General features: G+C 40.2%; 2 protein-coding genes across 2 annotated transcripts; both read left to right on the top strand.

Moving 5' to 3' along the window:
• The first annotated feature begins 770 nt into the window (after positions 1–770).
• On the top strand, positions 771–11,426 carry LOC145996353 (acid-sensing ion channel 4-A-like). Its single transcript, XM_083132784.1, has 6 exons — positions 771–1,019; positions 1,577–1,708; positions 2,773–2,923; positions 6,189–6,362; positions 7,703–7,848; positions 10,977–11,426. The coding sequence occupies exons 1-6, from the start codon at positions 771–773 to the stop codon at positions 11,424–11,426; spliced, it is 1,302 nt and encodes a 433-aa protein (XP_082988910.1).
• A 2,702-nt stretch (positions 11,427–14,128) lies between these two features.
• Positions 14,129–22,097, top strand: LOC145996352 (acid-sensing ion channel 1C-like). The gene is made up of 6 exons (XM_083132783.1): positions 14,129–14,272; positions 16,213–16,344; positions 17,475–17,625; positions 19,115–19,297; positions 20,770–20,915; positions 21,654–22,097. Exons 1-6 carry the CDS (start codon positions 14,129–14,131, stop codon positions 22,095–22,097), a joined length of 1,200 nt encoding a protein of 399 aa, XP_082988909.1.
• Positions 22,098–24,100: the final 2,003 nt, after the last annotated feature.

Here is a 24,100-nt window from a genome sequence, read left to right as displayed (position 1 = left end):
TAGTGAAAACCTTTGGCGAATGGCGGTGGTAGTTGTATTGTTGACTGAAATAGTGTCTGCACAAAAAAATTAGCGTGTGTCCCTTGGTTTACAGAGACAAAATCTGAATTTTCTGAATTAAGTCTGCTTTTTATTTCGTCATTAATATAATTTTCATTTGTTAGTATTACTCCTAAGTACTTGAATTTGGAAACTGATTCAAACGAGAAAAAAGTTTTCAAGATAACATCCAAATTTTGCATCACGTTTATAAGGATAGGAATTTCAGTCATCCAGGTATGACGACCTGATATTTTGAATTAGGAACCAAGCTAGGAATTGAACGTCACAATTTGCTATTTCCAACAGTTAATTTCAAACTCTGATTCGGACTCAAGTTGTTAATAATATTAGAGAGTATATATTAGTGTACCCTGCATCCCATTTTGCTGCACTACTGTACGTCGATTTCTGGATGGAAACTCCACGTGATTTGGCTCAACCAATTGGCTGCGTCGACATTATGACATAAGTACCATGCTGTAAGGTTCGAGAATAATGATGGAAATTTTCTACGCAAATTTAAGATAATCTACTTTGTTTGATTAGCTAATTTCGTTGACTTTGCTTGCTTCCTTTGTTTTTTACCACTCCCTGTTGATTGGCATCTGTGGAATTTAATTTATTAATACGGAATATGTCTTGTCAACTCAATCATAAGAATGATCAACTCGTAAGAAACACAGCATTACCTTATTTGTCGATGCATACATCGACCACCCTTGGGTAAAATGGAGTTTCTTACAAGAAAGCATCGATCGACGACCATGTCCAAAACGAAAGTGCAGTTATTCAGAGCTATGTCTACTGGTGATAGGCTAGAGTCTAAAAGATTAAAGTTCGTCACAATATCGGAATTTAGAAAAACAGAAACTAAGCCAGATATCCGACGATACGTTACAAAGGCTGCCAGGCATTTCGTGGAGTCGGTCCCCATGTGGTTAGTGCTGGTGGTATGCTTCGTTGCGGTGGTCATACAGGTAAGTACCAGTAAGGGTCATTCTCTGCCAGTGCCCTATGTGTATAACGGACATATGTGATGATGAAACGGTAGCACTATCGCCTTGTAATCAAGGGCTAAAGGGTGAGATTCCCGTGAAAGTACAACGTAGAATGGTTAGGATCTCGTTTTAAATTGCACGTCGGTGACCAAGCGCATTACCAATATTTTTTCCACCGAAGTGCTTAGAAGATGAGAGTAGTAGCAGAAGTGCTAGTCTTCCTGAAGCTTATGACTCAACCAACCCCCACAACCTCCGTGTTACCAAGTCATGGACAAGGCCTAAGAGAATAATACACCCTCATTTTGAAACAGTTTCATTTTCTAGAATCACTTCCGACATACAACCACACTGTCGTACGGGTTCTAAGATCTCCATACTATGAAGCTAAGGCTATGAATGCACAGAAGAACACACAACTCCACAGAAGATTGTACTGACTGTGTGTCATGGGGTAGAGCCTGTAAGAATGCAGTCCGTTAAAGCATACAAACATAGGCACCAGCAGAGTGATAATAAAATGCCTTTTGTTACAGGTAGAACTTTGCTACTGGAAGTTCACCAGAGCTGACGTGTCCTTGAGGAACAGACTGGAGGTAAATCATGAGATTCGTCATCCAGCAGTAACCATCTGTCGTTATCCTGGATACAAGCAAACAGTCCTTAAGGTACGTCTACATATGCCAAGAGATGGTCGTTCATTTCTATATTCATTATTGCAGTCACAATATTTTACACTATCAAATTTCACAGTTTGTGGTCTCAAGTGGCCGAGGTACAAGAAGGTACTGAGGTATCGTGTCTCGCTTCCAGACATGGAGACCCATGGTGCACCGAGTAACTGTTACAATTGACAAATTGTATCTTTGCGGCTGAACCATTACCAATCCCGTCTTCGCAGTAGTCAAGGGGAGGAGCTATATGTTGCCTGAACCAGTCCGCGTCATTTTCTTCTTTGTAAGAGTTGTCGACCACTCAAACGGCCAGTAAGTTGCAAGTACGGACTCTGAGGAGTACACAAGGTCAGCCTCAAAGATACACCTCGTCAACTCTAGGTATATCGCTTCGCTGATCGCGAGTCCAACTGGCGACTGACGTGCATAGCTCCATCTGTCCCCCATCGCCTTCTGGGGTGTGTGGCTCAATGTGTGGCAACAACCTCAGTTGCGAAGTAAACGCTGTAGCGGTACCATCGCTCTCCCGTTACAACGTTGCCAAGCGAACGTCTGCTATTGTCAGTGAATTTCATTAGCTTATTTGTACAGTGTATGGGTGCTTCTGTGTACAATTTTCCTGCTTTGTGTACTATTGTACAACATTTTTCCCTTAACGTCGCTCATCAACTCTCTCTCTCTCTCTCTCTCCCGTTTTAAAGTACGTTTGGCAACATGCTGTGTATCCGACGCTCATTTGTTTCTTCCCGCCAGCAACTTTCGGTGCCTTGTGACACGAAAATGCCCGACGTTAGTAGAATAGAATTGAACTGATGTCCGATTCCTTGTTTCCCAGCTGTACTGAACTGTCCTTAACGAATACGGGTCTTGCAGAATGACACTTTGTTCCAATTTCACTCATTACTACGGTTGGCAGAATACCTTAGCACAGATTGTTTCCGAGTTCAAATCCAGGTCTGTGCATGGGTGTTCTTTGTGAACGTCCCTTCATCAGTTTCATCACATCATCACTCATCAATCACTCAATCAGAATCAAAGCCTGTTTCCATCTCTTACAGAAATACAACTGGACCATCCTCTACAGGCCAACGAGCGACTATTTCTTCCGTTGGAATTCCACGTCGCTGAAGAAAATCTGGGACGAAGCGACATACAAACAGCGGGAGATGTGCAGCTACTGGCCATATGGAGCGATCAACATCCATGATGGTGATTATTTCTTTGTAGCAGCTAGCACAACTCTGGGTTCATCTCCCTATATGTCGATAAGGATTATTTTCTTTGTTTTTAGGGTTGTGAGCATTAGAAAGAGAAGGATTAGTCATCACTAGGACCCGGTACTTTATGTTATAACATATTTTTTATTTGGCATCGGATCGAACAAAGGGTGAGCTATTTATGTATCTAATGAAAATCAGCCGAAATTGACGACCTTGATAAGGCATATTTTGACATATTTTACCAATTTAACGTTTTTACAACATATTTCTGCTATTTTCTCGTAATAAGACATATTTCTGTATAATTTCGTAATTGTTTTGCATATAATCGGTTATTTTATAATTGATTTTTCGTGCCTTTAGCGCAACGGATAATGGCAGGATAAGAAAATTACGAACAAATAAATTAAAAGCAGATGCCGTCTTTTCTTATCAACTAGTACAGAACAATAATACCCCCTTTTTTTATCCCACCAACAACTGATAGCCGTGCGAACATTATTGAGGAAATATGTTCTCTGTCATTGTTGTGGGTTCATGAGAATAACAGTAAACAAGTTTCAATTGTTCTAATTTCTTTACTTTTTTTCCGTTCCTCACAACAATCAGTTGAAAGTACAAATGACATTCTGTATATTACAGCCCCTACTCTATCGGCAATCGAGTACGGGACTTTCAAAATCACTTGTCGTTTGAGCCACGCTCATATCAGTGTGTATATTCTATCCCGGATATCTCTAGAGCAGGTGAATGAAACGAAGTCTCTGCACAAGTAGTGATGCAAGATGGTTTCACCACACGGTTTGCACAAACGTTTGAAACGTATGATAATTGCAGTGAACCTCACGTTATTTTTCAGTATTTTCCCACTACATTCTTCGGTTAAAGGGATTCTGACTTCATATAACACCACCAACCCCCCCCCCCCCCACACACACCTTAGTCGATCTTCCCTGGAAGATACTGAATCCCGTGTAATGAGAAATTCGAAAGTACTGTTGTGCATATTTTTGGCTTAACTGGGAATATTTCTGCATTTTTCTGACATATTTTTCAATGTTTATGACATAGTTTTCAATTTTTATGACATAATTACATACATATTTTATAGTTTTATAGGATATAAAGTCCCGGGCCCTAGTCACAACCTTCATACGTGGGATATGAACCCACTAGCTTAATTAGATAACTTCAATATTTTGGGTGACAATCCATTGTGTAATGGGGGTGGGTGGGCACGGTACTAAATCATTGAAGACTTGTGAGGGGGATTTTAATCTACAGAACAGAAAATGTGTGTGTGTGTGTGTGTGTGTGTATTTTTATGTTATTAAATATATAAAAGTAAGTTACGAAACATTTAAAAATGCATTATTATTAAATACATGTAAAGAAATGAATGCTACTTCAGATTATATATATACATATATATGTAACTCTTTTACTAATAGTTAAAAATGTTAATAAATTACGACATAGTTGAAAGAGTTTTATCATGTATCAGTTCTTGTTTAATGATTGCTTTCTATGCGCACATAGAAGGCTCTCCAGGTATACAAAATTGAGACTGTATAGGACAATAACCAGACGGGTTATTGTGCAGAATCCTGGAAACTTACATCCAAAGCAGAGAGCAAGGTAATGTGTTTTGAAAGAAAGATCTTTCGAAATATTTTTGGACCCATTAAGAATGAAGATGGGTCCTATAGAATTAGGAATAACATGGAGCTAGAAGAGTTGATCAAACATGTAGACCGCAGGACATCTGATGAGAATACCACGCTCGGTATTAAACCAGAAACTCTGTGGAACAAGGCCGAAAGGAAGATGGATCTATGCGGTTGAGGATGATTTGAGAAGGTTGAATGTACGTCGTTGGAACAATGTAGCTCAAGACAGAACGAGGCGGAGGAAGATTGTTTGGGATTCCACAGCGCACCAAGGGATGTAGTGCAAGCGGAAAATAAGAATAATTGCTTTCTATTAATATACCGGGTGGTTCAAAAGTCCCAGAACTGTCACAGATCGTGAGAAATACACATCGAGTCGGAAAACGAAAAAATAAATGTTTAATAAGTGAAAGAAAGTTATTCAATGATATCACACTTGATTCCCCACCCCCGCTCCCTGAGGGTGGGGCGGGGCCAACTGTGAAATTTTAAATAAAAACCGCCATTTTGTATTGTAGAATCGGAAAGAGATCTTCATCCCGAGTTCAACGAGCTATGAACCATCCTCCTAGCTTAATTAGGAACGGAGATATACCAATTTTAAATTTTCGCCAAAAAAAAAAAAAAAAAAAAAAATAATAATAATAATAATAATAAATCATAACCCCCCCAAAAAAAATCAAAGAGACGCTCTACCCTTATTGAGCTAGAGTGAAAGCAATTGCAGATTCGGAATCTGCACGTCAAGACCTTTCAATAGAGTATATGGAAAGGGCGGGGGGTCTGCAATCGCTTTGATTCGAGAGAAATGTTAAAATATCCATATCTCCGTTCCTAATTGAGCTAGGAGGATGGTTGATAGCTCGTTGGGCTCGGAATGAAGTCCTTTTACCGATTCTACAATACAAAATGGGGTTTCCATTTAAAATTTCACAGTTGCCCCCGCTCCACACCCAGGGGGCGGGGGCGGGGGTGGGGAATCAAGTGTGATATCATTGAATAGCTTTTTTCACTTATTCAACACTTATTTTTTCGTTTTCCGACTCGATGTGTATTTCTCACGATATGTGACCGTTCCGGCACTTTTGGACTACACGATTTAGTTTTCATAGCTATGTTTGTATTGCATTATTTTCATACTTTTATTGTGCTGTGTATGTAGTTATTGTTATTGGTGTAGATCTGTTAACGATGTCTTAAGGATACAGAAATCATTCACACTCCCAACCACACTTCTGTGTGCGTGTTTTCGATATTATCCTTCGTAAGGTATGTTTGAATTCAAAAGTAATTGCTTATCTTTTGTTGTTATAACCAAAGCGAAAATGGACCTACTAACGCCGTCGCCACCCAGCCGGTCAGAAAATATATAAAACACGTACAGTCTTCTTTACAGAACCATGGGAAAAATTCGAGATTAACATTGAAAGTATATAATAGTACAAGAGCACGTACACTATAGTAAACAAAGGCTGTCATAAGGATAATAGAAGGGTTGTGCTAGAGATTATGCAGTCATTTTACATCAACTTAATCGGTTGAAATTAACATTGATATACATACTTCTTACCATCTTTCTAACAGAGGAAATCTATGTGGAAAGTAGCCTTCATTTCAAATACGGCAGGTGCGTCACTTTGTCCACCAAGAAGACAGCCACAAGAGGTTCTGGCTACAACATATACCTGTTGAACAGCGACAAAGGCGAGAAGCCAACATTCCTGATCAACATACATGATCACAAGGAACCCTGGACTGGTAAGTAATACTTTCTGAGGTATTCTATCATAGGAACGAAGTTCGTGCTTTCTAGTAGGAAAAGCTCAAGGGTATTGCGCCAGAATCGACGTATCAAGTACAACCTGCTGATTCCCACTCAAGGCTGCCCTTCTCAGTGGCTGTCCTTGGTGATCAATTGGTTGACTCAAAGCTACACTACAAAGGTTCTGGGTTCGAGTTCCACTTATCAGTTCAATCAAGTCATCAATCATCCATCGTTACAGTTAAATATGAACAAAAGCAACGTTTGACAAAAAATGTTTGTTTGTCACATTGGAGCACTCCTTGGTTTTATAATTACGTGGGTTGGAGATTTGGTGGCAACTATTTATTTACAAATGATACCAAAGAGATCCCTCTTTGAAACTTTTACAGCCCTTTGATGTACTCACTAGCATTGTGTACAACCCGTTGTCAGCGATGTGGAAGTCGTAGTGTATCTGTAGCAGTGCCTGTTCTGTTGATGGTTTGAATGGAGGTCTATTGCCTGAAGAATCTCAGGAACAGTTCAGATGCGAATGCCGCAAAGTGGTTCCTTCATCTTATGGAGAAAATCAAAGTCGCAGGGGCTGGTAGAGCACATGCCAGCCCCCTCAAGCTAACAAATTAGCCACATGTTGCTGTACATGCGCCCGAGCATTATCTTGCCAAATGATGGGAGCATTCAACAAAAAGTGTCCCCTCTTCTTTCGCAACGCAGGTCCCAGGTAATGTTCCAAAAATGAACAGTAATACTGCGCATTGAAAGTCTGTCCTGAATCACCAGAACTTTCACATTAGTGGGGTTCTGACTACGCAAATTTAGGCCGCAAATTTACGCGCATATGCCTAGTGTTGGAAGGAAGAGCGCATTTACTGGCAAGTAGGTTAGGGATCAAAATAACATGTGGCATAAGTGAGAAACACAGCTTCCGTTTCATGGCGTATATACAGCAGTGTTGCCAGTATGAAATTTCCAACCCACGTTTTTTTGTATTTTCGACACCTCATCATTAGTCAACAGTTAACTGACACATTAAAATGCTTAAATTTAACGATTTCACTCACTATGTTACAACAAAATGATTCTATAAAAAATGTAGAAAATTGAAATTGTACTCTTTCACTGTATTGTTCTTGCTATAGTCTGCACCTTCTTATAAACCTATTAATCAAGATGTGAATATTAAAATTTGATACTTTCAAAGCAGTTTTAGACCATTAAGTCTATTTCAGAAGAGATAATTTAGTGTTTAGTAAACCAACTTTGTTACTTATTATTCCATATGCTTTATGAGCTCACATTCCATTTCCATTAGAGACTCCTTGTTGCTTTTCAGAGCACGAAGTTGATTGGATCCAGAAAACCAGCCTACGACTACTGTCAGACGAAGAGGCTTTGGTCAGCATCAGGCTCCAGAGTGCGCAGGCGCTGAACAACCCAAAGAACCCCTGCAATCAGAATAGGAGCTACAGCATTTCCAAGGTATTGCCCTCTTTTGCGCAAACGGATATCTGAAAGTAGCTTATGAATTGCAAAGCCATAATTTGGTGTAACTAACAGTGCATCAATTTTTCTCTTCGTACAGAGGCTGATCGGGCTATATCCGACCAATTTGGCAATGCTGCTGCCACGTGGGTAGTTGCGCCAGAAACTTGAAATCGGCCATGAAACAAGTGTTGTGTCTGAGGTCGCATTCGTGTTCGTGCTAGTGAAATGCTGCCAAAAATTAACCATTATCGGGAACGTTACATCATGGCTCTTTTCCATGCACATTTTTTGTACAACCGAATAGTGAAACAGTGTCGGGAGAAAGGTTTAACCATCGGAGTGACCACAGCTAAAGATATTGTGGCCAGGCAAACACAAATGATGGCTCATGGAGAAACATTCGCCAAAAAAAGGAGCCCGTTCGAAGTTACCAGCGAAAGTGTCCCCTGAGGTGCTTCGTGGAATTCGGGGAATTGCAGTCCAGGAGAATCCACCACCCCAACGTTACATGACCGAGAGGTTCAATGTGGCCCAGTCCACTGTCAGCGACGTCATTCGTCATCGCCTTGGCCTGCGGTGCGTACGTAAGGGCCGGTTCACAATCTCTTCCCACGCCACATTGCAGAACGAAAGACCAACTGCCACAAACTGTACGAAAGACACTTGGCAGGGTCAAAATGTAAGACAGTTGTCACATTGGATGAGGGCTACATTTATCTCACGCGTAATGGTAACATTAGGGCAATTTACATACCGTGACACGTCTGGCAAGGGACGTACCAAGTTTTACCGCCAGTGCCGAGAAAGTTTTCCACAGGGAATCATGATTGTCGCCGGATACGATTACGAGGGGAAGTTGAAGATACGTAAGGTGGAGAAAAAACAAAGGTGAATACTGCCTACTTCCAGGAATCCATTATGGCCCCAATCTATCGGACAGACATCCCTCGTTTGTACGGAGACAACAAGAACCAGGTGCGGATCCACATGGACAAAGCGTCCAACCACACCGCTAGATCATCCCTCCGGTTTTATCAGGACGTGAAGCAGGAAACACGAATCCATGTTATTCCCTTTCATGACATTTGTCAAAAGCCCTGATGCCAGTCCAATGGATTTCTGCGCATTTGGGCTGTTAAAACGATGTCTACAACATTGCCTCCCCCGCACACTCAAAGGCCTATGGCAAACCTGTAAGGAGGAATGGCAAGCAATTCCTATGCCTGTGCTCAAACGTAGTTTGTTGCAGTGGAAATTGCGATGTCGGGCAATAGTCCATAATGCTGGTGGTCCCATAGAACACAACCGGTGGTGGCGACACGGCTTTTCATAGGGTAAGTACACTCTACATATCGGTCGGATATAACCCGATCAACCTCTGTAGAACAAGTAGTGTCTTCAAGATCTGCTGTCGCATTAAAAATTACATTGATATACTTAATTCTTCTTCAAAGCCCACTACATGGCTGAAAATCTGAACTGGGTATTCATTTCTACACGAGGTAAAAGTCTGTCAACTTAATACTGTGTAATAAATCATTACAAAATCAACTGTATTTTGGGTTCAAATCCTGGCGAAGACATTTGTGTTCTATCATGTTTGTCATATTACTTATTTCTTGTAATCTTCATTCAACCTCACTGTTGTGAACAAGTCTATGATGTTTGGGGAAAAGCACTACTAAACTCAAAAATGCATTTTTTGTTATTTATGTTAATTATTTTAATAGCAAACATTACAGACATGATATACATGTTGGATCATCATTGTTTCATGTCAAATATTCATTCATTCATTCATTGTTTTCTGCCTAATTGGCAGGTTTTCCACTGTAATCTCCAGCTTTCCCTATTCTCTGAATACGCTTCGTAATAGCATACGACCCAGTTAATTTAATATCATCCATAAGCTGATATCTCTTTCTTCCACGGACTTTTCCTCCTTCAACCATTCCCTCCAAGGCATCCATGTTATTCCCTTTCATGACATTTGTCAAAAGCAGGCAGTTCCTTCTTAGACAGTGTCCTAACCAGTTTCTCTTCCTCTTCTTGATGGTCTCCAGTATAGATCTTTTTTTCACCAACTCTTTTCAGTACGGCTTCGTTTCTTACCTTATCCGTCCATTTTACACGCTCCATTTTTCGCCATGTCCACATTTCAAAAGTTTCGAGTCGTTTCTCTTCATTTCTTCTCAACGTCCAGGTTTCTGCACCATATAGTGCTACACTCCACACAAAACATTTCACTAATCTCTTCCTTAGACCTATGTCCATGGGTCCACAAAAAACATTTTTTCTTCTATTGAAAGCTCCTTTTGCTATTGCGATTCTTATTTTCACTTCTTGTTTGCAGCTCATGTCACTGCATCCGAGGTACTTGAAGCTATCCACTTGCTGGATTCTTTCACTGTTTGCTCTCACATTAATATTCCTTGGTTTCCGTCCTATAACCATTGCCTTTGTTTTCTTTACATTAATCTTCATCCCATAGTACGTCAAATATAAAACTATAATTAAAACATCTTCTTTTATTGGTTTTGTGTGACTTACAAGGAGAGGGCACGTCTTGGGAAGCAGTTTGGGACTTGGTGTAGTGCTAGGGTACCTTATAGGCATTGATATGCCAAGGTATTACCGCCTAATAGCCAGCCATTTCCGTGAAAAGCTCTTCAAAGTTTAGAAGCTTTCTATGCGACCCTCATTGTTCGACTACCTTAGACGTCATTTGAAGTTGAAGTTACATCTCCATAAGGAATATATGGGATCCTGTAATCACTTATTCATCATAGTATTCACAGATCGTATCTTGCCTAATAATCAACTTCAAGAACCACCTCCACTTCCATCGTGGGGAGAAATTCATGCTGTGTTTCTTCTTCAGTAGCAGTTCACGTTTCGACTTTATTGAAGTAAATGTTCACCTGGCGAGAAACTGTCCCTCGCAACCTTAATATGTTAAGAATACAAAAGTAAAACTGCACAGAAAGTTTCAAGGCCAACAACATAGAAGAAGTTATACGAATTTGAAAACTCAATTCTGTTACGTAGTATGAATGCTTCCTTTAATATTGTAGAGAAGATTAGAATTTTGTTTCTCTAGTGCTCTTCTCCTGCTCTTACAGTGTATCTCTGAGTGTATCCATAAGTCTGTGGTCAATGAAAGTGGATGCACAACGCCATGGATAACTGTTCCCGGATATCCCGAATGCAACGACCTGGGTTCCTACCAAATCCTGGGGCTTGCTTACGCAAAGGCTATCCAACAGAACTACAAGCTCTGCAACTGTCCCCGTCCCTGCCACATCACGAGGATCCTTGTGGAAAGTCTGGAGGTGACTCCCATGGGAGTTAATATGGATTCCATGTACAACATTCTTCACATCAGGATCTCCTCCGACTTCGTGGAGAGGCTGGAGGAGGTGTGGGCCTACGACGGGTCCCAGCTCCTGGCGGACGTCGGAGGGTCACTGGGTTTCCTGCTTGGCGTCTCGGTCATCAGCATGGCCCGTTCCGTGCAGGAGCTGCTGCGTGGAATTTACCAGTGCTTCAAGCGTTTTCTGTGCCGTCAATAAAGCTGTAACACATCCAGTTTACAGGATTCTTGTTGGGAAATCTGATGGTGAGAGACCAGTTTGAAGACCAAGACGAGGATGGAGGGATGACGTTGAGATGGAACTAAAGGAAATCTGTAAGGATGGAAAAAGATTGGATTGATCTTGCCCAGGATAAGGACACATGAAAGACTTGTGTTGCTGCAGCCATAAACCTTCTGGTTTAAGAATACCAGAGAGTTAGTTAGTTAGAAAGAGAGCACAGCAACAATTCCACATGCAATTAAGGATAATGATGTACACAAGAATCGAGGACGTCCGATGTTTTATCAAGTCTGAACAGCAACATGCACTAGGCAGCTATGTCACTGGACTTCTTGTATCTTTCGTTTCATTAGTGTATAAGGGAACACGCCCTTACAATAGGAAGATACTTATTGAAACAGCAAGTTTGTGTTATAACAATGAAGTATTGTCAGACAGTTTATTTCTGTAATTGGGTACAATGTACATTTTCTTTATTATAATTAATTGTAAAATAGTGTTAGGTATCGCAAAAGTATTGATGCAATTTACAGTAACATAAAATTCTGTCTGCATAAGTTGTAATATGTTGCTGTGTGCCACTATCTCTCATATGTTAACTGTGTTGTATCATTATGTGCTTGGAGTAGGACAAAATAAAGTATAAATTAATACAAAAAAGAGAAATTAGATGGTTATAGGATCATACTTACTCTTTAGTAACTAGCAAACTTTTCTTGTTACTCTATCTTTAATTCTCTAGTTCCCTCTGAACTTATTAAAAGTTGTTCACTCCCTAACCGAATGCAATGTTTGGATCAACAACACCTTTCGGACCAGAGGCATCACAGGTGATGGGCTGGCGGTCCTAAGTGGAGTGTGAGAGAATGGGCACCCACAGTGCAAACAAGAGGTGAGGTTTACTCCACTCCCCTACTGGAATATGGAAACATTTCGTACTGGAATTATACACTAAGAGACAGCTAACCGAACAGTGTATATTTGGAGAGTGTTTTCGAGTGTGAATTCGCCTTACTCGTATCACCTTTTGCTTAATAGTCATTTCATTGAACTTGGACTATACAGTCGCCCAAGATAGTACGCATCTTCATTTGCCAGCCAGTGTTCACAATTGTTAAACGCATTAATGCAAATACATGAGTCATACAAGGAAAATTCTCAAGCATGTAACCCAAGAAATGACGAAGAATAAAGAATATTTCGTTTTTCACTTACCCTCACGTGATGGATAACCTTGATCAGGTATGGGACAATTTCCAATTGCTGGCAATTGTTTTTCGAAATATGTTTTCCTGAAAGAAAAACGGGGAAATATATGAATTAAGGCTCAGCATATTGTCAAGATTAAGAAAGCAACAATAAATAGTCTAGAGTTATTAGCATTTAATTTGGTTTAGGTATGACGTCAATTTCATGTATCTCTCTTGTTACAAGTTGTAACTTTGATTTTGAAACCAGATAATATGTTGTGATAATTCGAGTCAGATACGAGTCAGCAGTTGTTTTTCAAAAACAAAAGAAGCACACGTACTTGGTTCGACACCAGTTGCAAAATCTTAGAATGAAGATTCGCATGACTGTATAGTGGCCTGCATGGATATTACCACACAATTTTTCTATCCCTACTTTCATTCATTTATCTAATTTCACAGTTGTAGAACGAACAGTGAACATGATGATGTACAATTTTGAATCGTATTACTTACGCATTCGACTCCACGTACCTTTTAACTAGAATTATTTTTGAACGAGGTAATTACGTTATTTAAAGTTTGTTTCAAGTTTGCTTTATGCACAGATAGGAAAAACGAGACAGAACCTAAAGTTTGAAGTAGGATCCGAACCGCTAAGTGCATCCACCGGGTTCGAACCAGAGAGTCCTTGATTACAAGGCGACATTACCACTATGGCATCGGGGACGCCCATTAGGTTATGAAGCATTGTTTAATGTATTTTCTTGTGCACAGTGGTGTAATTTGATATCTGATACCATTATAAAGGTAAAGTTATTTATTTTCTTTGCATTGCTTCGTGAAACAAAGGGCCTGTGGAGCAATGACCCCACGCATTCTCGATCTCGGCACCACTGAAGAGGCTGTCTTCAGCACCACGCTCCGGCCACCATTATATCCAGAGCCACTTTGTCAAGAGACATTGTTGCACCTGAGATAGACTAAGCCAGGAATCAAACCCGGGCCTCCAACATGACAGTCAGTCTTCCTACCTACTAGGTCACCGCGAGTCAATTAGAAGACAAAATAAAAGTCTGATACTAAGAAGAGTACATGAGACAAGTGAGAAACGTTAGGTGTAATGAAATAGCACAGAGAAAAGTTTATATTATTGTCTAATTCATTATCCACTAACGAACACTTTACATCCTCCAGTTCTTTGAACTACTTGTACAACATAGGTAGCCTCTACAGGTTGAGTGCCATTTATGGGATTAGTACTGAAATTGTCTTGTCCACTCATTCATAAGAATGATCAAGTCGTGAGAAGGGCATTATTATTGACGCACAAAAGAGATTCCTAGTCTAATGAATGACACCTGAGACCAAGACTTTTGTTTGAAAAATAGTGCAGGAGAGACAAGTCGATACAAAACACGATATACAGAGAAAATGCAATGTTTCAAAAGCAGACGTGTTAGTGATAGCACAGTGTCTAAGAAGATAATGGTCGCCACAGGTGCAGATCTTAGGGTGGATGAACCTAAACAACCAATCAGAGGTTTTGTTTGGAAGGCTGCCAGGCAGTTCCTGGTATCGGTACCCACTTGGTTAGTGCTGGTGGTATGCTTCGTTGCAGTAGTCATTCAGGTAAGTACCAGGCCCTATATCTGTGTAACAGTTAGTTACTAATTCGTGCTTATCTTCAGTTACATTTTATTAACTTTCCTAATCTAGGAGCTGTAACCTGGTAAGAATGTGTAGAAGAGCACTCGATCATAAAATCTGCACAAATAAAAATTCTTCTGAGGTGTGTAAGGTCTGACCCTTTTTGAAGGCACACAAATGTCAATCTCCATTCCACGTAATACCTGGAGAATTTCTGCTGCTGCGCATGCGCTGACTGGACGGGTACAATGGCAAAATAGGGGTTACAGCTGCAAGTGGAACGCAGAGAGAAGCAGGTCCGTGAACAATCCTATGCCACTGCGCATGCGCTAACTGGACGAGTCCAGTGGCACGATAGGGGTTGCGGCTGCAAGTGGAACGCAGACACGGAAGCATGTTCCGTGAAGAATCTTCTGCTGCTGCGCATGCGCTAATTGGACGAGTCCAGTGCCAAAGTAGGGGAGGAACTCATACGGTTCCGTGAAAATCGCCGGCTGCTGAAAGAACATTGACGCTTCACATATAAAGTCGCCGTCAAAATACTTTAACATGAGGGTGTTACGAGTTGTAACAGCCAAGACAAACGCAACAAGGCGAGCAACCGAACACATGCAAATGATTAACTTTCATAATCTAAGATCTGTAGCCTGGTAAGAATGTGTAGAAGAGCACTCGATCATAGAAGCTGCACAAATCAAAATTCCTCTGAGGTGTGTAAGGTGTAACCCTTTTTGAAGGCACACAAATGCCAAACTCCCTTCCACGTAATACACACTGGACTGCATCTTGCAGACTAGCGAGGCTCTGGCGTTTGGAATCACAGCCAGTAAATCCCGTGTGGCTTATGTCGTGTCTTCCATACATGTTGTGAGTGTCCCTTCATCCATCCCATCTTCTCACCTCTATAAAAAATTCTTGTGACTATCACGAGCATTACAACTTAACCAGCTGCTAAGGAAGGCCGCAGCATTTTAAGGATAGCGAATAAGAAGAAGGAAGAAAACAGAGAGGAGTGGATTATATATGAGGTTCAGTACAGGGAATATGATAGTGTGTACATAGGGGAAACAAAAAAGAGACTGAAAGACAGGTTGAAGCAACATAAGGATGATGTTAGATTAAAAAGGGAGAAAAATGCTATATTCAAGCACACAAAAGGAACGGGACACGACATAGAATGGGATAAGGCTAGGAGCATAGGGAGGGAGAAGAGTGGAATAGTGAGGAAGTGGAAAGAGGCCAAGGATATAGAGAAAAAAGGAGAAGAAGAAATAATGAACTGGAATGGGGTATAAAAATTAACAAAGAATGGAAAGGAGTATTAGAAAGAGTGGAAAGGATGAGACAAAGGAAGGAGGAAAGACGAGGGAAGAATAACGAACAAAGTAGAGAGGAGGGAAGGAAATAAGGAATCTGTCTAGGTCCACTAGTGAGGAATTGATAAGGCCAGACTCTTACCAGGTACCTGTCAGGTAGTGCCGATTACCTGTCGAGAGATTCCACACTCAGGCATTCCTGACAGGAAATGTTCTAAGATGAGAACTGGTGCCTTCCTGTTGTGTGTATGGATCCTGTCTGGGAGTGTATATCTAAGATGATGTTTTGTATCTTTCATCAATTTATTGTGAAGTTTTGTCTGAAGAAAACCCTGTTTGAGGGTGGAAACGTTACGTTCTTCATATACATATTTTTTATAGTATAAAATTTTGCCTTTGTCAGTATTTTAATGTTTTCTTAACCAGCTGTACAATTGATTAGAATCAGTGAATGTCAGAGAAATCGGTGGAGAAACATATCCAGAATATTGGTGGCTGAAAAGACGCAATAATCACTAAAAAAAGTAATTGTAAGGAATTTCTTTGTCTGGAAATACATTAAAATGCCATATAACTTCTAAGAGAGTGTGACGACTTTTCTTCCAGCTGAAACAGTGCTACCAGAAGTTTACCAGAGCGGACGTGTCTGTGAGGAATAGGCTGGAGGTCAATACAGATATGCAACAACCAGCGGTAACCCTCTGCCGTTATCCAGGATACAAGGAGGCAGTACTCAAGGTAATCCTGTATTATTATTTACGAATCTTAACGATCTCATGTTTCCACTTCTTTGTTAATCATGACTTGCAAAATTACTTCTCTTTGGAGTCATTTTTCAGTATTCCAGGCTGTCCATTCTGTCCCGGAAATCTCTGGTGGTAGCGAACGGAAACAAAATTTTGTGCACAAGTAGTGGCATGAGAGGTCTCGACCCAAGAACTCATGGCGCGCACTGCTATGTTCCTCCCACTCGCTTTCTCCCCTTCTCTGCAGTTATGAGCCTTGCTCTACAGATTCCTGAGACAATGTGTAGTTGGGAACAGCCCAAGTGGCATCCAGTTCACAACTAAGAATATTGTCTCCCCCTGGCAGACAAAGATAGCTGAACTCGATACTTGTAGTGAATTGAGTCTTCATTTTGAAGGTTCAGCAGTTCGCTAAACTGTCGCTGTAGCCTCTAGTAGATGTTAAGATATCTGCACTGAACGTCGATGGACCATAGCATGAAGAAATATACAGCCATTCTGAATTTTCGCTAATCAGTCATCGAAAGCGCAACTCTGTCTTACTCGCGACGAAACAAGTGCGCAAACGTTGACTGGACGAGTACACTGGCAAAATAGGGGTAACGGCTGCAAGTAGAACGCAGAGAGAGAAGCAGGTTCCGTGAACAATCCTATGCCATTGCGCATGCGCTAACTGGACGAGTCCAATGGCACGATAGGGGTTAAACGGCTATAAGTGGAACGCAGACAGGGAAGCAGGTTCCGTGAAGAATCTTCTGCTGCTGCGCAAGAGTTGATTGGACGAGTCCAGTGGCAAAGTAGGGGTGGAACTCATACGGGAAACGGTTCCGTAAAAATAGCCGGCTGCTGAATGAAACATTGAAGCTTCACACATAAAGTTGCCGTCAAAATACTTTAACAGGGTGATGTTACGAGTTGTAACAGCCAAGACAAACGCAACAAAGCGAGCGATAATAAATAAGCAACCGAACACATGCAAACGCAATACTGATCTTAATCCGACATCTTTGTTTCGCACATGTTTCTACCTGCCGACCCTATTGCGTGTAGACTCGTCTTCTCGATCTAGCCTCGTTTTCCGTGGTCGGACAGTACATTCAAACTTTCTTTAATTTATTCCAGAAATACAACTGGACCATCTACTACAGGCCAGTCGGCGACTTCTACCTATGGAATTACTCCACATCTCTGAAGCAGCTCTGGGAGGAAGCCACTTACAAGCCATACGAAATGTGTAACTACGTCACGTATGGAAGCAGTATCACGGATATAGGTGATTTTTGGTCCACAACAACTTTGAGTTTCAATATCTTCTTTTACTAGTAAGAATATCGATGTGGATTGAAATATATGTGGGATGGAACAGCACTGTAATCTTGTGGCAGATATTGCCATCACTGTGGATAGAGTATTTGAACCACAAAAATAGTTTCACTGTACAGATCATCGTAACTTGAATGATTTTAACACCGTGAGAGTTATAATGTGTGTGTTTGTTTGTGATGGTGGGGTGGGAGTTTGGTGAGTTTTAGTAAACTTCTAGTTTGTTTTTTTTCTAAACTCAATCATCAGATTTGACTGTTATCCTTGGATATAACTATTTTCAATTTATTCTTAACAATTTATTCCCTTTTACGAGTATGTAACTGCCTACTACGGGGGAAAATCAAAAAATATCCGCACTTTCGCCATAACTTCCTTAAGGTTTTCCGCACTGCGTTGATACGCACCCAGTTATTGTATCATTTTAATTGTTTAGTATGTTAAATATCTCTGATGACGTAATTTGTTTTGTTCAATTGGGTAGTCTGTTATGATTATGAACTAACCTTAAAACATTTGATTGTGGTTTGTTAGGTGAGAGATATGATGAATGTTGATGGGATAACGGAAGTGATTTTGGAAATGTGCATGTGTTAATTTGTGTAGTGAAGAACAATTATGATCTTAATACAATTTTCTTTCTAATAAGGAGTTTAATTGCGAGTGCAAGTGTAATATATTAACATTAACTGACATTTAAATATATTTTTTTGTGTGCGAGAGTTAGTAAAGTTTACGTAAGCATATCCTTATCTGATTTCCCACTACCTGAGGGCTTCAAAGTAGGCTGATAAGTCTCAGGCTCGCCGTCGAGGAATAAAAGTAAGTAGAACAATTGAGAATAAACCGGGGAACGTAACCACGTTCAGCGCTCGTAATTCGTGTGGTTACGTAGCCGAGGTATGGTCTCAATAGCTCCATTTTTCTTTGTTTTGTTCCAGTGTAGCACGTGAACGCTGAAGGGAGTGTGGTTAACCTAGAGAAAGTTATGGGGAAAGTGTGTATATTTGTTTTTACTCCCCTTGTGTATGTATGTAGCTCTCCAAATTTAATAAAACATAGTTACGTTGAAAAAAAAAGGCTCCACAGTCTTAAATTTGTCAGGCCCGAATAAAAGGGGGAAGAGAAATAACAAATTGAATCATGCAAGTTATACAAATCGATGAACTTTAGTAATAAAGTATAAGTATATTCCTCCATTATCATACGTTCTGACACAAAGTCTTCTTCTAGACACATCGATATGGAGATATTATGTTTCATAGTCCAGGACGTAGGATGTGTTACTGTATTTCTTGAAGCAGTAACATTCGTATACTCACCAGTTATATTTTGCTGAATTATCTTTGCTGTTTTTCGTTTGTCATTCTCAGGAAAATAGAATAGAATTTACAGAAATTTCTATGCTAATCATGTAAAGTTAATGTTATCTCTAGTAGGAGGACACAATGTTCATCTTGAGAGTAGCATGCATTTCAAGTACGGCAGGTGCGCCACCTATTCCGTAAACAACACCGCAACCAGAGGATCAAGCTACGGTATATACCTGGTTAACAACGACTCGTTGGGCGAGAAACCAACCTTCCTCATCAACATCCACGATCACAAGGAACAGTGGACTGGTAAGTGTTACATCATACTTTCTGACAAGAGGAGATTTGTATGTTCTTATTATGATGTTTTGTATATGTATGCAACAGGAGTTTGGACATTACACACACAATTCGTCATTCTGCACATGCATTTGTTGTTTTCTGGCTGTGCAAGGTCACGTGCACATCCAGCTGCTAACAGTCACTAAAACTAATTGCTACGCCGCTAAACCTGGCGCACCTAGCCTCTTAGTTCTAATATTCTCTCTCTATATAAAAATGTATGTATGTGTGTGTGTTTGTTTGTTCCGCAATAACTCTCGAACGCCTGGAGCGATTTCAACCAAACTTGGTACACGTATCACTTGCAATCTCGAAAGAAATACTGTGGGGGTAAGACACCCCCGGCACCCCTAGGGGTGGGGGTGGGAAAGAGACATAAAATAGCATTCGGTTACGTGGCATTTTCGTGTCATATCCTGTAAGTTATGCTTCCTGCAACACATCACGGCCAAGTTGGTTGCCTACAAAGAAGGTGCGATGTTGCTATCCTCGAGCAATTTCAACACACATCAGTTACAATCTGGAAAGAAATACTGTGGGGGTAAGACACCCCGGACACCCCTACGGTAGGAGGGAAGGGGGTGACATGTAAAACGACCGATATTAGTGTGAACTCCATAGTTTTCGGGATCGCTGAGATGAATAGTGACACTCCCAATGCCGTTCAACTTCAAGTTCATTTTACACTATGGTTGCAATTCATTATTTTCCTGTCTAATAGAAGATTGGGATAAATAAATATCCGGGAAACGCCGGGCAATCAGCCAGTATAATATATCTAATAATATCGTACTTGTGGTTAGATTAGGAGGGGCAGGTATAAAGCTCTGAACAATTTTTCCTGTAGAGCTTTTCATTGCAAAATGCCCTTGCTTGTGCGTTTGTTCTGTAAATTTGCTAGGTCCCCTTTGAGTAAGTTAATTTGCGCATAATGGCCTCGATCTTGATTATTAACATTCAAGTAGTAATAATTTGTTGCCACAGTTGTTGTTCGGAGTGTGGCGTTTGTCTTAGACAACATTTTCTACAAAATTACGTACGAGAACACAGCGTTATTGCTGAAACAATTTGTTTATTTAGAAAAATGTGTGGTCACAATGGAAGTTGTAGTCTTTTCTTTGCATTATTTGTTGCAATTTTTCGTATTTTATTACTTACGTTGCATTTGATATTTCTGGGGCTACTCGCGACGACGATAAGAATAAATTACTATTAAGTTAAATTGATAGACACACACATGCACACACACGCACCATGCCCATTCTAGATTTGAACTTGAAACTTTCGTTTGTGACCATAAGACCACTAAACAACAACAACGCTCACGACCGATGAGATAGCTCATTACATCTATCTTTGATACGAATTTACATTTCCGTAATTATATTAATTATGATGACAACCATTCCATGGAATGCTTCTTCCACTATCCATTTCAGAGTACGACGTTGATTGGATCCAGAAAACCAGTTTACGACTGCTGCCAGACGAAGAAGCTATGGTCAGCATCAGGCTTCAGAGCGTCCAGGCACTAAATTATCCAAAGAATCCCTGCAATCAGGATCGAAATTACAGCATTTCGAAGGTATTTAAGTATATTACGGCAAATGAAGTTGGATGTTGTGTTTTCTACATGTAATTGTGCCATGAGGTGCACTTATTTCAATTCTGTCTAAATGCGCTTAAACATGGCAGACAAGTAATTTTTACCTCTTGATGTTGATTATTACTAATCTAGTAATTTGCTATTAAAAATAACAACAAATATGTTTAGGCCCTCCTGTATTTCTCATGAAAACTTTAGCATAACTTCTTCACTAACCAGAACTTTGTTTTGGCATTTTTTTGGTCTCACATATGAACCTTTGCTGTTCAACCTTTGTTCCTGCACTTAGAAAAGTAATTCTTACGTAAGTGTCTTTGTAAAATTCCAGGTTTCTTTAAACCCTAGGACGTACAAATCTGTCTTCATTCTTTGTTAAAACAACTAAATAGCATTAGTTTGAGTTTCTGATATGCCATTAGGAATAATAGATTTGCCCGTTACATATGTACATTAGGATACGTGTAAGTTCCTACAACAGAATATACAAAATAGAAAAATACGCGATAAGTTAATGTAATGATGTGCATGCAAAGTAGAGATATGTATTTTCTGCACAGATAAGTAAGTAGAGAAGATTGGAATATATCTCATAACATCAATATTTGATTTCGACACTATAGGTGCAAAAGAACGTACAAATTTGCCCACAATTACTTGCATTCCATTTTTTGTGTTACATGCTACAAACGTAAAATAAATACATTACTCCTCTTGCAGTGTATATCGGAGTGCATTGACAAATGGGTGGCCAACAACAGTGGATGCACCACGCCGTGGATGTCCGCTCCCGGATATCCCGAATGCAAAGAGCCTAATGCATACAGGGAATTAGGGTATTTCTACTCAAGAGCCACCGAAATGTACTACAAGTGGTGCAACTGCACCCGTCCCTGCCACACCACCAGGATCTTAATGGAAGGGTCCACCGTAGATCGCATGGGGAAGAAGACAGCGTTCAACATGGTGTACATCAGAGTCTCCTCCGACTTCGTGGAGAGGCTGGAGGAGGCGTGGGCCTACGACGGGTCCCAGCTCCTGGCGGACGTCGGAGGGTCCCTGGGTTTCCTGCTGGGCGTCTCAGTCATCAGCATGGCCCGTTCCGTGCAGGAGCTGCTGCGTGGAATTTATCAATACTTCAAGCGTCTTGCGTGTAACCAGTAAAATTGTAGCACAATTTGCACAGATGTTTGTATTGATCCTTATTTGTATGTTTAAATGTCATAAGTTAGTAGGAATGAATGTATAACACAGCCCCCAAAAATGTATTAATATTTGAAGACATTAAAAATGTTTAATAGTGTACATTTTATTGTCTTTGTTATTGCTTCTATTAGATATCTCATTCTGATCCAGTAACAAAATGGGAAAAAATATTTAAAATTTATCTAAAAAGTTCTAATGGTGTTGAAATCCAATATTCAAAATGAGACTCCCCAAATACTGATCAAATGCATTATATGCCAAGTATAAACAGTTGATTTAGAGTGCAAGGTTCGTTGGTCAGGGTTACGGGAAGTCACGTCTCGTCTCAAAAATGTATCCTACTCAGTGGCGGCGCCAGCGACGTGCGAAAGGCGTTCTTCTTTCAAAACCTATTTTCAACGAAAACACTATTAGATTTTGTAGTGTAATATTACCTTATAGAGGACTTACTGAAACCATGATATCATATTGATCACATAATGTTAGGTATTGAAGTGTGACCACTATTACTGCACACAGGGAGCAGGTATTTCAAATGGCAAGGGGTAAAGAATTTCCCTTCTACTAAAAGCTTGAATAACTTACTGATATTATTTGTTTGCCATTTCGAAGAGATCTTGCAACAACACGGTCAGTTACCATATCAATAAAGGGCATACATTTGGCAAAACAGCATGCAGACAACCTAATATTTTGTGGTGCGCACTGTACCAAAATAAACCTTCTGGTCCATGTTCAATGAGTCTTAACCGTGAATCCAGGACTCCTTAATTACAAGGCGACAGCATTAACCACTATGCTATCGGGGAGGGCCTTTAAAGTAAGTTTAATGCTAGTACAAAAATATCGAGTAAAATGTTAGAGATTCTTGCCTCCTCGTGTGTCCTGTGGAACTTTGCTGTTGAATTTTTCAGTGCAGGCCTACAACTTTATTCTTGATGTCGTTCGTTACTAAATCTTAAAAGAATAAGTGTGCCGCCCTGTTGTTACATAAAATATAATGAACTTCAATTCATTGAAATTAACTCTCCCAGTCCAGGGATCGAACTCAAGGTGTTTCACATCAAAATAAGAAAGCTAACAACTCGGATAAGAAAAAAACCTGAATTGTTCATTAGCACCTTTAAGAAGAGAGGATTTGCTGTTAAGTGTCGTCTATCAAATTAAACGTAATAATACCGAATTGCTCTGTCCACTCAATCATAAGAACAATGCACTCTTAAGAGAGACAACTTATTCATTGTATACAAAAGAGAACCTCACACAGACTTTGATGAATGAGATGAACACCATTGGAAAGCAATTGCAGCAACAGAGAATCGGCAAACATTGAGATCTGGAAGAAAAATTAAAATTTTCAGAGCCAAACGTATTCTAGATAACAGTGTGTCTAATAACATGACGATCGCCACAATAGAAGATCTTAGAAATACGGGGTCTAAGCGAAATACCAGAGGGTTATTGACGAGAGCTACCAAACAGATTGTAGTATCAGCTCCCATCGGGTTGGTGCTGATAGTGTGTTTCGTTGCGGTTGTCATTCAGGTAAGTGTCTGTGAGAGTCCTCCCATACTATCGCTGTTAATGTGTAATTAATTCGGACAATAGATTCTAGTCTGTAGACTTCCACTGCCAAGTAACTTTTCCGATATTCAAACTATAGGAATGGTGGCTAGATGTCGCATGTAAATGTCGAAAAGTATATTGCACGTCCTCCGTTGCATAGATCATGGCTTCGACCAAACAAAACTTTCACATCGTGGGAAATGTATCCATGTGACGTATGGAAACGACATCTTGTGTAAGGGTGATTACTGGTAGCACCAACTTCTCTACCAATAACGTGCGGTTGAGTGGTTGATGATTCAGTGTTTTGGGATGATGTACCACTATACCATACATACAGTATTTAGAGAAATGCACAGGCATTACATTCTGTCCCATCATTAGAATCAATGATT

Source organism: Lepisma saccharinum, chromosome 12 (genome assembly GCF_977018435.1).
Source record: "Lepisma saccharinum chromosome 12, izLepSacc3.1, whole genome shotgun sequence".
NCBI lineage: Eukaryota > Metazoa > Arthropoda > Insecta > Zygentoma > Lepismatidae > Lepisma > Lepisma saccharinum.
This window is presented reverse-complemented; position numbering and strand designations above follow the sequence as displayed.

Bases quoted from the DNA above. Each gene is read 5' to 3' on its own strand.
- LOC145996353 (XM_083132784.1), top strand. From the start codon at position 771: ATGGAGTTTCTTACAAGAAAGCATCGATCGACGACCATGTCCAAAACG. The intron at 2,924-6,188 runs GTGATTATTTCT...TCTTTCTAACAG, and splicing joins AGCGATCAACATCCATGATG to AGGAAATCTATGTGGAAAGT. The intron at 7,849-10,976 runs GTATTGCCCTCT...CTGCTCTTACAG, and splicing joins GGAGCTACAGCATTTCCAAG to TGTATCTCTGAGTGTATCCA.
- LOC145996352 (XM_083132783.1), top strand. From the start codon at position 14,129: ATGGTCGCCACAGGTGCAGATCTTAGGGTGGATGAACCTAAACAACCA. The intron at 16,345-17,474 runs GTAATCCTGTAT...AATTTATTCCAG, and splicing joins ACAAGGAGGCAGTACTCAAG to AAATACAACTGGACCATCTA. The intron at 20,916-21,653 runs GTATTTAAGTAT...CTCCTCTTGCAG, and splicing joins GAAATTACAGCATTTCGAAG to TGTATATCGGAGTGCATTGA.